This window comes from Schistocerca nitens, chromosome 2 (genome assembly GCF_023898315.1).
Source record: "Schistocerca nitens isolate TAMUIC-IGC-003100 chromosome 2, iqSchNite1.1, whole genome shotgun sequence".
In the NCBI taxonomy this organism is placed as follows: domain Eukaryota; kingdom Metazoa; phylum Arthropoda; class Insecta; order Orthoptera; family Acrididae; genus Schistocerca; species Schistocerca nitens.
This window is the reverse complement of record NC_064615.1, coordinates 456,457,889-456,472,445: the sequence shown is the minus strand read 5'-3', so window position 1 is coordinate 456,472,445 and position 14,557 is coordinate 456,457,889. Positions and strand designations below refer to the sequence as shown.

General features: G+C 41.1%; 1 protein-coding gene across 1 annotated transcript in view; it reads right to left on the bottom strand.

Moving 5' to 3' along the window:
- Positions 1-14,557, bottom strand: part of LOC126236340 (ATP-binding cassette sub-family C member 4-like) — a 218,559-nt gene that overhangs the window by 178,744 nt on the left and 25,258 nt on the right. The window contains exons 2-4 of the mRNA XM_049945566.1: positions 10,271-10,407; positions 3,579-3,680; positions 3,342-3,476 (exon numbers count right to left, since the gene is read on the bottom strand). Of these exons, the coding sequence (XP_049801523.1) occupies positions 3,342-3,476; positions 3,579-3,680; positions 10,271-10,344 (311 nt within the window). The 5' untranslated portion in view covers positions 10,345-10,407. The remainder of the gene's footprint in view (positions 1-3,341; positions 3,477-3,578; positions 3,681-10,270; positions 10,408-14,557) is intronic.

Below are 14,557 nucleotides of genomic sequence, written 5' to 3'. Positions count from 1 at the left end.
TAACTTTGTGCGACGATGACATGCCAACGCCATTTTGAACAACTGGTGTAAATTTAGCAGCTTATGGAATTTATTATTAAACTTTTACGCACTGAGGACTTTCAGTCTCTCTGACATCAAGTTGTGTGCACCGTTACTAGTCCATCAGCAGGAGAAATTATCTGAGAGTACGAGAGTATTCGGTGGGAATTCTGTACGTCACTATATGGGTTCGGAAGTTGGGGCCCTCAGTTTGAGCACTGCTTGAGACTAAGGCGGAATTTGAATAGTCATACCTTTGGACTCGGTCGTTTCTGGACTAAGGTGCTTAACCTCCTTACCTCAGCTTGATACATTTGCCGTTCTCCATGATCCCCGAAAGTTTGTAACATCACTACTGAATCACCCTCTATGTTTATATCACGCATGATTCGGTTAGATTGTGCTTTAAACATATCATCTGCAGTATTACGTGGGACATGCGTACACACGCCATCAAAAACCTTTTTTTATCGATGAAATCAACATTTCTAGCTTCACCTTCCGCTCCATGCCCCAACAAGCGGGCATGTTTTCCTACACGCGCTAAGCATCAGCGCTTGAGCGCCAAGGAAACAGATGCGACACTAACGGAGCTAACGTAACCACCGATACGTAGGACATGTAGCATTGAGATGCTATGTATTGGAGTTCTACAGCCTCCCTGAACTGCACGTTGTAGTTAACAGTGACCAGCAAGCATTGCACCTGTTGTACAAAATAGCAGATTGAACGTACCTGGTGTTCGCCCAAAATAATACAGCAATTCTATGGAACTCTGAGCCGTTGCTGCCTCAGCATGCAATGGGAGGCGAAATTCAGTGATTTACCAGTCAGAAATCTGTCGTGTTGCCAGACAACGTATGTTTATACACAGTCCAGTCACATTAATGTGACCACCGCCTACGTTCGACGGCAACGTGCTGCCTGTGACAGCAGGGGGTAAGACTAACACTGGGGTGTGTATAAACCCGGGGGGGGGGGGGGGGAGTAATAGTGCCCAAACGGGTATCATCATTGGTTTTCGGACCAAGGGTGGAAGCACATCCGGAACGGGTAAGTTTGTAAACTGTTCGCATGCTGCCGTGGTTAAAGTATATCGTTCATGTCATGGCGTTACGCGAAAGCGGTGTTGAGGTAACTGTGATGCCACAGATGAGAGAGGTGAACGACGGCTGCGGATGTGTTTACGTGCGAATAGACGTACAACAGTTCAGCAGTTGACCGCCCGTATGGACCAAGGAACTACTAGCGGTGCCTCTCCTCAGCGAACGCTGTGTTATTCATTGGCGACGAAGGCTTGAACTTGCACGCCATTGGTGACAGTAGGCCTTTTCAGATGAGTAATATTTTATGTCCCATCGGACAGATGGACGTTGTTAATCACCTGGAAGCAGACACCTTGCACCAATTGTTGGAAGGGTCCAGGCCACAGGAGCGAGGGTTATGCTCTGGGGAATATTTTCATGACATTCGAGTGATCCCGTCATTTTGGAAGATACAATGGATCAACTCAAGTATGTATCTATCCTTGGAGACCAAGTCCACCTCTAGATGCCCTTTCTTTTCCTCAGCACGATAGCATCTACCAACAGGATAATGCAACGTGGTACACACCCCGCAGTATGCGTGCTTTGTTCAAATAGCACCAGTATCCGTTTACTGTACTCACTGGACACCAAATTCCCTGGATTTAAACCCAATAGCCCGCATCTCGTGGTCGTGCGGTAGCGTTCTCGCTTCCCACGCCCGGGTTCCCGGGTTCGATTCCCGGCGGGGTCAGGGATTTTCTCTGCCTCGTGACGGCTGGGTGTTGTGTGATGTCCTTAGGTTAGTTAGGTTTAAGTAGTTCTAAGTTCTAGGGGACTGATGACCATAGATGTTAAGTCCCATAGTGCTCAGAGCCATTTGAACCATTTTAAACCCAATAGAGTATGTGTGCAACCAACTCGATCGGGCTGATCGTGCCGTGAATTCTCAACCGGAAGACTCAGCGCAGCTGGTCACGGTACTGGAGTGGGCATGGTCCACATCCCTGTCGATATCTTCCAGAACCTCACTTACTGTCTTTCTGCACCAGCCCGTGCTATAAAAGATCGTTGTTCAGGCTCCTGACAAGCGTTCATATTAATGTGACTGGACGATGTATGTCCTTGAAATGATGATTGTACACGAATTCGGTCATTGATCTGCGTGTGTCTGAATATGTGTGGAGCGAGACGGATGGCAGGCATAGCTGTGAAATGTTTCTGGAGATTGACACTCTACGTTGGCAAATGGTACAGACCCTCAGCAAGGCAGAAAGGTGGTTCAGTTCTTTCGACACTCAACGAGAAATTATGAACAGCGAGCCCGCACTCGATGTCAGTGATTCGAGACTGAAAGTTTCTGTGGTTTCTTAAAATTACATCAGACTATTTTCCTCGATATAACCGATTTACTTCTTCCACTGTGCAAGTGATATATGTCTATAACGACTCTGTCGTAGAAGGGACGCTACACTGTAATTTTCCTCTCTACCTTCGTCTCAACAGTAACTCAGCATCAGGATAAGTTTAGAGTTGACTACCAAAAAAGTATCCAGTCATATGAAAAGTTAAATGTTTGATACTTTCCGATGCATATATCGTTTCTTCACTTGCATGACAGCTGGTTGCACATGTCCCAATTAAAAAGCGACTACGGAAGAGTCACCTATCGACTAACCCAGTTACGTCCGTAAGAAGTCGGTATTAATGGACTGTACATACGGGTCTTAAACACACACACAGACACACACACACACACACACACACACACACACACACACACACGTGAAATAGAGGGCACAGTGCTGTGATGACCTACGATAGGACAGCCCAAACAAATAGCTATGTCAGTGGCACAAAAATGGCTCTGAGCACTATGCGACTTAACTTCTGAGGTCATCAGTCGCCTAGAACATAGAACTAACCTAAGGACATCACACACATCCATGCCCGATGCAGGATTCGAACCTGCGACCGTAGCGGTCGCTCGGTTCCAGACTGTAGCGCCTAGAACCGCTCGGCCACTCCGGCCGGCTCAGTGGCACACAACATTGTTTTGATACACAGTGAAGACGAAAAATATAATTCGAAGGCAGAGTCCCCTCAAATTGTTTTCTATATTCTTCAAAGTGTTCATTCATTGGAAGGTTCGACGTATGTCTCTACCCTTGGCAAACGTTTTATTGTTCTTTATTCCAATACCACAACAGTATAGTTCTCTCATTGTCGAACAAGTAAACGTTTTTTTAGGTATGAAATGTATGGTTTCTTCTGCTTGATACTTTTTTAACATACCTGAGCACTAACTGGTCAAAAAGATGAATTACGCCGTACATGAAATAGCGTAGGCCGAAAGTTCTAACAATTGCTCTTCCAAAACTTGGTTTTGTACCCTTCTGTTTGGATCTCATTACTTCTTTATCCCATGACCTGAAAAAAATGTAAGGGAGGTTTATAAATGCTTGGTGAGTACTAAAATGTTATTTGGGAGCATGAGAAAATGCTGCGGCTCAGCAGGTAGAGGAGACTTACTTCTGCAGCCTGTCTCCCAGCTTCTCTGTTGCGTCACAGTCTAGCCTGTCGTACAGGTCGTACTCCGTCAGATTCGCCTTCCACACGAGTTTCCGCAACCACCTGAAACACAGAATTTGCTTCAAAACATGGAGAACACACCTTCCCGCTGCAAGGATGAATTCTCTGTCAGTCATTACAGGCTCTTGAACTTAAAGGTTAACAACACGCGCTGAACTTTCTACGTTGATGACTTTTTCTCATGAAAGAAAATTTTGGCATTTTACCATGTAATATATGACTTAGTTACTTAACTAAATATTGAGCGTTGTGGAATTAGGGGAACAACTTAGCAGTGGTTCTTTGCGTAGCTAGCAAACTGCAGAAATATAGATGTGGACAATGGGAGGGACATGGTTGTGTTCCTGGCCCAAAGCTTTGCCTAATTTTTACGTCAATGATCTGCCGTTAAATATGATACGCGATTCAGTTTTTTTCCTTTATCAGATGAAAGAAGTGGAATTTAATGAAAATGTTCTTTCAAATAATTTAGTGGGTAATATTAGCATGTGGTTTGCAGAAATTATTTTGCCTCTTAGTAGGAGGAGAACTTAGTGCAGACTATTTCTTATAGAGACATTTTTAAAGGAGATATTTTACTACGACAGAAGAATCCTTTCTTGGAAGTATGTTGTATAGAAACTGATTGTGACTGCTACTATACTAAGTATGTCAATAATTCTCTTTTTCACTTACCAATAGCTTCATATAGCTTACTTTTGATCTGTTATTTTCTGTTGTCTCGTATTTTGTGACAACTCTGTGCATTCATGAACAGATGGCGTCCAGAACCATCTGATATGTCAGTGTACAAATTTAGTGCAGGCCATTTTTTCAGGGGTGACAAGACTTAAACTCTTCCTTCCTATGCAAGTACACCCACATACACTCACATAGAATTTATGGTTAACAACACCGATCCATTGAAAAGAGACTGTAGCACTCAGTCGTTAACAACAGCATTATACAGTATAATAGGCACTATGATAACAGCTGCACGAAAATATCTGAGGTGGTTTGCAGCTTCAGTGATCAATAAGTTGTAGGATAACACACACTCTGATGAGCTGTCAGCGGACAGTCTGCGAGCGCTTGAGGTGCTGCGGATCAGAAAAAACGGCCAAGCCGCGATCCAGCAACAAGTCGGCTGGAAATCCTGGAATACTTGAGGTGGGGATGCGGCAGTTGTGTTAGGCGGCAAAGAGGTCCTTCTCAAAAATAGTCGATTTCGCAATATGGAAGGCGATGGCTATTGCAGAATACTACGAATTTACGTAGAAAATCACAGTAATATAGGACCAAAAATCCAAGAATATCATGATGATCACAATGCTATTGAGCTTTGCGACTGGTTTGTCTGGCACGCTACATGAATGGTTGTGGTAATTTATAGATGTTTATCACACTAATGAACTGGAAGTATATGTGAGTGTAGTTAGTAATTGATTTATGACCTGTTAATGTGCTTATGCTGTGGGGCTTTGAAATACGTGGATTTGCGACGAATAGTTGAATTGTGTGAATGTGGTAGCACATGTAACGCATTCATGCTATGTTTTGCTATATTCGTTTTCTATCCTTGTTCTTAATTTTATGTCACTTGCATGTTTTCCTAGTGCTACCATTTCAATTTATTTTGTGTTAATTAGCTGAATAAATCATTAATTCGTTAAAACTGAAACAATCGTTGTAGTTTAACTTCGTTTACCCAAAATATTTATTCATTTCTTACGTTTATTGGTTAATTTTCCAACTTGTATTTCATGGGCAATAAGCAGTAATGGCCAATCTCATAAAATTTTCGACTACAGGATCACTTCTTAAGCCAATGTTCACGAGCGAATTTAGCTGCTGGGCATATAGCAGATGGTGTGTAGCCCGACTCTAGGACATATGGCGAGCAACTTTTTTGATTGTATTGTACATTATCCCACCCTCCTCACAAAGGTATTCTGTACCTTTGTCGATAGACACGCCACTTTAAAGGATTAGCCAAGCATGCTTGAGTTGAGTGTTTCGACACGAGGCAAGGTATCTCACAAATGTCAATCTCATCTGGGATGCAATGTGAGATAACAGCTCTTACGTTCCAATTGATTTGTCTCGTCCAGGACTACCAGCTGCGACGGCATATGTTACGTGGCAATTGGAGTTTTTTCGTATGGGATTGTGTTCACAAGTGAGATTGTTCGGCCTAAAACTCGATCCAGGTTCAACTAAATTGTTGTTTGATGTTACTATTGCAAATCTTAAAGTCAAGAAACTTAATGCTTTTATTAGTTTCATGTTCAAATGTGAATTTATCTACCGTAAATCAGAAATATACAACCTCAAATGCGATACATGCCCAAAATTCTACATTGGACAGACAGGCAGAACTTTTGAAATTAGATGAAAAGAACACGTTGATGCTCTAAGGCTTGGACACTTGAACAAATCTGCATTTGCAGCCCATATTTCTGAAGAGAATCATTCAGTGAGAAACATTGAGAACAATTTAAAAATTTTAAATCTAGCAGAAAAAGGAGCCACTATGAATATATTAGAAGAAATAGAAATACATACACGCAAAAACAGCGCCTCAGACTATATCCTTAATAAACAAACAGAGTTAACTAACACCCGTTTCCTGAAAAATTTCCAAAAATTATTTTCCAACCTCCAAAGCAAATAATATTCCTACACCTATCTGCAGATCAAGTAGCAAATTTATATGTTACTATAATTCTCATGATGCTAAATGTAATTAAATAATGTACTGTTTTACCTATACAGTACAAAAAAATTTAAAAACTTTACAATTAATGTAACAGTATGCGCTTAAAAACTAAAAAAAGTCAATGTCTCTCTGTACTAGTGTAAAAGTCGTTTCAGTTGCATAAGTGAATATATGATCTTTTTCCAAACATAGGACATTTCCAAATGTTACGATATATCATAGCATCTTTGATACTCATATGTTTGTAAGCTCTTTGTGTGTATCAAAACATGTGGTGCGTGGTAGAAATCTTTTCAGTGACAAATCTAATGTGTTTAGTGAGAAAAATGTACGTGTGCAACAATAAGAATGCAGTGGGAATGTATTCATATCTGTTGGACGAATGTTATGAAAACAAACACGACAAGCCGACATTTCACGTAAGTCACATCCAATGAAAATCTGTAACGCAACCATCTGTAGGCGGCGTGCTTATAATTATGTGTTATTTATATTTTATGACAATGAATCTGTAGAAAACGCACCACACGTAATAAGGAAAGCATGTAAACCGTCTGAAAATGAATCATAACGACTCGAAATCAGTAACGGTGCCCTTTGAACAAAGGAACAGAAAGTAAATATGTGGCTGGTTGCTGTTCCAACACCATCAAAATTTGTCTTCAAATAACAGCCACGGCCTCCAACCATCTCATAATACGACAAAATTGTATTTTCTGAGTAGATTCTGGGGAGAGGCGAACAAAACACAGCTTTAAAATTAATTTATAGACAAGCCAAATTACTGGAATGCTCCTCTTTGAGGGAATTTTATGTGCAAAAACATTTAAAATTAATGCTCATAAATTTGCTGTCGGGTTTTATGACAGATTACAAAGCTCATAAGACGATTTCCAGATCATTTACAATGGGATCATGTGCATAGTTCAGCAAACTCGGCGGACTAAGATACAAGCCTTAGAAATTTTATAACAGGCTGAGGAACAGAATCCAACATACTCATCAAAATGATTTCCTAAATTACAACCAGAATAATAATAATAATTCTCACCACTATCATAATTATAATTTCTGTGAGGCAATAACCATAACAATTTTCAACATTATCAAAATCAGAGGTTCTAGATACCTGCGATTCACAGACCGCAAATTCAAAATAGGAACTCCGGTAACTAAGATGTGCCACGATTCAGATCCAAATGTAAAAATAAATTTCTGATGAAACAGATGCAAAGGACGTCAAATCGGTTAAAGGGTACGCGGATGTGGGGATGAGGGCCCGTATTATGGCAGATGGATGTCATTAAAAGTGATTAGGAATTCTGAAGCAGCTGGAAGCAGCACAAAAAAAGAAAAAAGAGCGCACTAAAGACTAAGGAACTAATTTAAATTTAGATTTTGAGGCAGTGGGGCTAGACATTTTATTCAGTTCGCGGGAACAAAATGATGGCAATGATTTATGTTGGGTGGAAATTTTTGTATCGGAAACAGAGGCAGAGGTGAACCCCAAATTGTTAGAATTCTAGTGTCAGGGAAATTCCAATCGAGTATGACGAAGTTGTGTCTTACGATAGAATGTCACTGAAAACAGACTGGTGTTTGTTGTCAAAGAAAGTGGCAATGCGATAGGCCCTTCAACTGAAGACGAAATTAATGTCGCATCTGTGAAGGTAGTTGAATTACTGCTAGCGGCAGTTGAAGGTGATAATCAGGTAATGAGGTTATGTATGAGGATGTTGAGATAAATATTTCGAAGGAGGAAATCTGTGTTTTTATTTCTATAGAGGGAGGTGATCCGACAGCTCTTTATGAAGACACTAACTCTGATTAAATGTCGTCAGATGAATGTGAATATAATGTGGTAGACGGGAGGTCATGCTGCTTAATGCGCTAAGCCTTTATTCATTTTTAGTGGGAGGATAATAAACATAAAGTGTTAGAAAACTTGAGAGAAGAAAAGATGAAAGTGGGGAAAAGGACTTTTGATGATTTGTTTAAGGGGGACTGTGAAGTTGAAGGTTTTTTAGTAGTAGATGTGTGTACATGAATACTTTAGATAAAAGTAGGAACTTTGAAAGCGAGCCGGCCGCTGTGGCCGAGCGGTTCCAGGCACTTCAGTCCGGAACCGCGTGACTGCTACGGTCGCAGGTTCGAATCCTGCCTCGGGCATGGATGTGTGTGATGTCTTTGGGTTAGTTAGGTTTAGGTATTTCTGAGTTGTACGGGACTGATGACCTCAGGAAAATGAATTATTAAAGGAAATATGTTCGGAAAGGAAAATAATTGAAAATGAGAAGCTTATTACAGAGACTAATGTTTATGATGAGAAATAAGAATTTTGCAAGTAGGAATGATAAATCACTGAGCTGCGAAGAAAAATGACTCGATTTCCAGCAGGAGAGAAAGGGGCGGCAAGTGAAATTTAAAAGATATTCTCACTGAACAACAATTTATTGCGAAATGTAATGATGCCACGACTGTATGTTGGGAAATAAGAATTGTGGTATAGGTTCAGACTTAAATATATATATCCTTAGGTGTTGTTTATAAGATTTATTGTGAAGTTAGTCTTATGTTATTATGAAATTTGTGGGAACAAATGATCCCATAATAAACAAAGAGAAAAGGAGATAAATGTTTGGTGTGTTGGGGTCGAGAAATGAAGGCACAACTTTGGTGCATGGAGGTTAGAAGATGGTGCACGTTTCTAGGATAAAACAATTTCGATCAATTCAGTATGATAAATTATTTGTGGTCATCTCATTTGGGCAATAGGTTTAGTTTAATATAAATATTTTTTCGTAGAATTGTATGTGCTATGTGTGTAAGTAGTAGGCAGATGGGGTTCTAGGTGCAATTTTGATATCAAATTGATATGCAAATTAATTAAACTGATCAATTAATCACCTCCGCCCCCGCCCAACCCCAGCCCAGACCACTCCCACCCTCGGCCCCAGATGATGTCACGTGTTTTCCTCAGCCTGCACGTGTGCCCCAGCCCCTCCGTCTTCCCTCCCTCACCCCTCCTCCTCCAACAACATACCCTACTGGCGGGAATTTCGAATTTTGGCAGCAATTCCGAATTCTGGCGGGAATTTCTTTGTCCCAGGACTGTGCTGACATACCACTCCATCCACCACCCGGGAATCGGTGGGAAATTAAAATTGGCAGTACCATTTCCAGTACTCGAACCCTGGTGTTCCTGGGCAGAAAGCCCAATTGCACCCCCCTAACACAAGTAGACCACCAGAGGCGTTGACTGGAAATAAAAAATGGCGGTGCCCTTTCTGGGACTCGAACCATGATTCTACTGAATGGAAAGCCCAAGTTCTCTCGCCCAACACATGGAAACCGTCCAGATGCGGGAGAGGAAGGTTTGGTTAGTGTACTTTATTAATTCTGATCGCGAAACTGACGCAAAGATCGATCCTAATTATGTAATTAATCACAAAGATCGGGGAGATAGGGGCTAATTAGACAACTATATCTTTAGATGCTAAGGTGAACAACCGTTCATGGATTGTCAGCGCATTGTTAATTTACCAACTATAGCGTCCTTAACGCGAAAGTATGGTGAGAAATTAGTTTTCAAAGCCACCTCTCATAGCACGTAAGAATCAAACAGTGACTTTATACAAGGTATACTGCCTAGGATATCCTAAGAATCCACTGGAAAACGGAGTGATTATGTCGCAGGACCATCAAGATGACGCAATAGAAACCTATATTGAACTCCCTTCGGTTGGAATAAGGCAATCATGATATAAGAAATATCTGAGACAAATATATTTCTATCTTCTGGTAGAGTTAAGCAAATACTGGATGCAAAAATAAAGAATTTGCATTAGGAAAACATAGAAACTTCTCCATTCAAGCATTTCAGCATCTTAATCCATTATTATGCAGAAGTATACAAAACGTTAAGTTTGCTTACCACACGAAGAGCTTTGAGACCGGGTTCGCTGTAGCCTTCGGGTTGGGGTTGGATATGTATACCTTTGAGTCCATGACGTCAGTCTTCAGTCACCCCGTATCACTCCAGTCACGTTGCAGTGATTCCTTGCATTCGATCTGAAATAACATTCCGAACCTTGAATTCATATATGATTTTAATTAGTATATATAAAGGTACGAAGTGAGAGCAAAAAAAGGTCTCATTGAGACGAACTGATACGATTCAACGGCTGCTCCTCTTTTGAAGAAATTGCACATTTCCCAAGCCTGCAGGCTGAATCGTAGTGCCCTACAGAACGCTCCTTTCGGTTGTAAACATATCTCGTTGGTTTCACTGATAATGAAATCGTAAGTGATAATCTAGGACAACTTTTGCCTGTGCTCTACAATTTAACATTTGTCTTTCTGGATAAGCCTGTCGTCTTATGAACGTGTAATACGATGTTATGAGTACTGTTTCTGGTTAAATGTTATGGTAGAACACAGTACATGTGACAATTCATAGTATATTCAACAATTAAATTTCCTCTGGAAGTAAACTGAAAACTTTATAATAAGAAATTACTTGCAAGGAAGTTTCCGCCATATTTTTCACTGAGTTTCAGGCGTACAAAAGGGCAAATACAATTAAAATATCAAAACATGGACCATTATTCATTCTGCGTACCAGAAATGTTACTTAGGAAGTGAGGGAAAAATGAGCCAATCGAGAGTAGTGCATCTATAACAGTCCAAAGATCATTTCAGATCTCCTACAAGCTCTAGGTGAAGGCTACTCTCCAACCTACCATCCCTTGCCCCTCCCTCTCCCTCTAGTCTAGGCCAACTGGCTAATCTATGGGAAATTAAAAATAAGTGACATGGGGCATTATTCTATTGGTTGGAGTAAGAAGGCAGATTTCTGGGACCCTTCCAACTATAATTAATTTTCCTATCGTGTAGAATTTATTGACCTTATCACTATAATTTATTACCCAATTAGTATAACATGCTACCCAAATATGGCTGAAGGTCACCATGATGTCCGATGTATAAAGCGTTGTATGACCTCACATTTCAAAATTAAAAAAAAATTGCGTATGATAGCATGGTCTGTTTACTTAGGAATGTTTCTGACATGTGTAGCAGTGTTATGTCAAAAAGAATGCTGTGCACTGCGTCAGCATTATACAAAGCTGGGAAGTTAAATACAATCCAAGTCTATTTATGTAGGAAGATTTCTGTGGTGTATATAGCAGTATTTTACTGAAAGAACAAGCTGCAGAGATAACCAGGCAGAGATAACCAAGATGCAGAGATAACCAATGTGCCAAGTTTAAAATGACCCAAAATGCAAAAATAAAACAAAAAATGCAAATAAGATAGTATGGTTTATCTATTTAGAAAAGTTTCCGGTACTAAGATAGAACTGTGAGAGGTATGGACTAGTGTCTGTACTTAAACCACAAAAAAGTAAGGAGAATCTCTTAAGCGTGTGTAACAAAGTTCATCCCAAGTAAGATTCACACATCACAGTGTAGTGTGCCACTTGCCTCCCCTCACAGGCCCGACACTACCATTGGCCCCAGCCCTGACCCTGCAAGGTAATGCATGCCATATGGGTCGGCCGCGTACCGCTTGCTGTGAGCACCACTACGTGTCTAGGAGCCAGTCTGTTGCAACAGACCTGATATCTTCTCGTGAGATGTTCCCAGCCAGGTGTGACCACACCATATCAAGTAGTCCTACATCCTTGTAACACCCACAACCTTTGCATGCAGATGTGTCCGGATTGCATCACTCAGCTCATGTCCAGATGCTCGCAGAAACGGCATATACTTCGTTCCACATCCCGCCGTCAAATGGCAGCACAATCTAGAGATACTTTGAGAGAAATTAGAACTCCTATAAGAGGGTTTGGTTGTGCAATAAATGCAGTTTTTACACCAGCTGTACAATTTACTAAAACTCTTTACTCTATCCACCTTCCACTGTACACAGTTTTAACGAAGAGCTCTGTTAATTCAGGTTAAGGAACTGATCTCAAACTCTGTACAGTTAAAGGGTGACAGCCCTCTCAATACTGTTATTAATACAACTGGTGTGATAAACAGAATGTGCGGTTATTATGGAGATATCTTATGAAGGAAATTAGGAAGCGAATGTCTGCAGTAGAGACTCACTGATTTATTATTCAGTTTATTACTGGAATGGCCGCCATATATTTTTCCTCGACCATAGTTAAAGAATTGTAGCTTAGAGATTTTAGGTAACATGTGTACAGGATTTTCGGCTGTTTGCCTGTCTGTGCAGAGTTGTTTGGACATCGCCATATGGAATTCCGAGACTAGTTTCTTGTCTCTGCATTTTAAACGTTACTAACACAATATTCTGTGAATCTTGCTGCCACATTGTTGTTCCCACGTAGGAGAAATAGTAGCTTCGCCTTGACACCCTGTCTCACAGAGATGGAGCTGGAGAATTACAAAATAGATAACTGTTAAATGCACAGAAAGTTCCCTTTCCTCGACAGATGCTATTAGATGCGTGGTATCCACATGCCACCTTAGACTGTGTGGTGCAGAATAATTCCATAATTTAACACCAATCCCTGCTGAATCGGTGATATCGTTGATGTCTATATTTTGGGTATTAATACACCGCTTCAGCTGTATTAATGCAATTATTTTTAGATAACTACTCGTTTTATAGCATTAAGAGCCACATATCTTCAGGTGAACGCTGCATAACAATAAATCAAGAAATAATTACAATCCTGAGACATCCAATGATATGAAATTTTTTCTAAAATTATTTTAGTATAAAAAAATTAGAACCTCTTACATAAGAATATTGAAGTATTTTTACTCACGTAACTGAAACATTAGATACGTATCTGCGGACGGAAGTGACAAATGAAAATTTGTGGGCCTCCCTCCCAGGAGAGCACGTGTAGTCATGCAGAGCCACTGCGCCAGGGTGCCATAGCACAGTTGCCTAGTCAGCAGGAGACCTGGGTCCGAATCCCGGATTTAGTGCAAATTCTCATTCGTCGCTTCAGTCTACATGTATACATTACATATTTGCGACTTGGAAAGATCTTTGGAACCTAATGATTTCACTTGATTATAACATTAGGGCTAAGAGTGTGGTGACGGTACTCACGACTCCAGACAGTATCGCACCACAATCGAGAAGCCGCGCTCAGAACACTTGTAGCGCAGCAACCGTGTGGGTTGGCTGTACGGACTGTACCGAGGTCCACCAGGAGCCGCGGCTGCCAGCCCATCGGCTTCACGTGTATGGATAGAGATTGATCTATACCTCGTTAAATATCGAAGCACTGAGCTTCGGCGGACAGTTCTCTTCAGTTCACCGAGTCGTGAACATTCTCCAGTTACCGCCGAGTCTACAGACTGCAGTGTTCGTCCGTCGTCTCCGTCACTTAGGCTCCATAGGCATCGTAGGACCATTCTGGAGTTTACATAGGCATCACTCAGAGGCACAGTGACATGCCCTTAATATTTTAGAGGACTTGTAATAATTTCAAGTGTCTAATTTTGCTGGACATCTCACAGGAAGAAGCATCATTTAAATTCTATGGTCCAGTCATCAATCCTTTGCAATTTGACTCAGTCTTCTGGCACTGCTATCTTCTTCATTGCCACTTTCATGTTACAGGCAACAGAATCAACTGCAATCATCTTCACTTAACTTCTGACATTGTCCACTGGATCATTAGTGTTGCCATGTCTTCTTTGCATGTCAGCCACAACTGATCAGTCACTTCATCAACAGTAAGCACTTTATCAACTGTAGTTCAAATCCCATGGTTTTTTAACTGCTACAGAATAAATAAGTGGAGACACCAGCGTTTTGTGTGCTTTTTACCCGGAATATTATGTATTCCGATGATTTATAATGTATACAATGTCTGCCCGCTTAGCTCGGTGCTTGCAGGCACGGTAGCTCGGCCTGTCCAGTCAGAGGGTTAGCTGCCCTCTGTAAGAAAAAAACTGAGTGAACGAATCAACAATGAACTTGAATGGGTGTTATGGGACGTCCGCCCCGAACAAATGTAATGAACGACATCGAACAAAATGAAAAAAAAAAAAGGCGGTAACGTGATGCCTCCCATGCAAGCGAGCCCGGGTTCGATACGCGGCCGGGTGGGAGATTTTCTCCGCTCGTGGACTGGGTATTGTGTTGTCCCCATCATTATTTCATCCTCATCACGGGCACACAAATCGCCAAATTTGGCGTCGACTGCAACAAGACTTGTACTTGG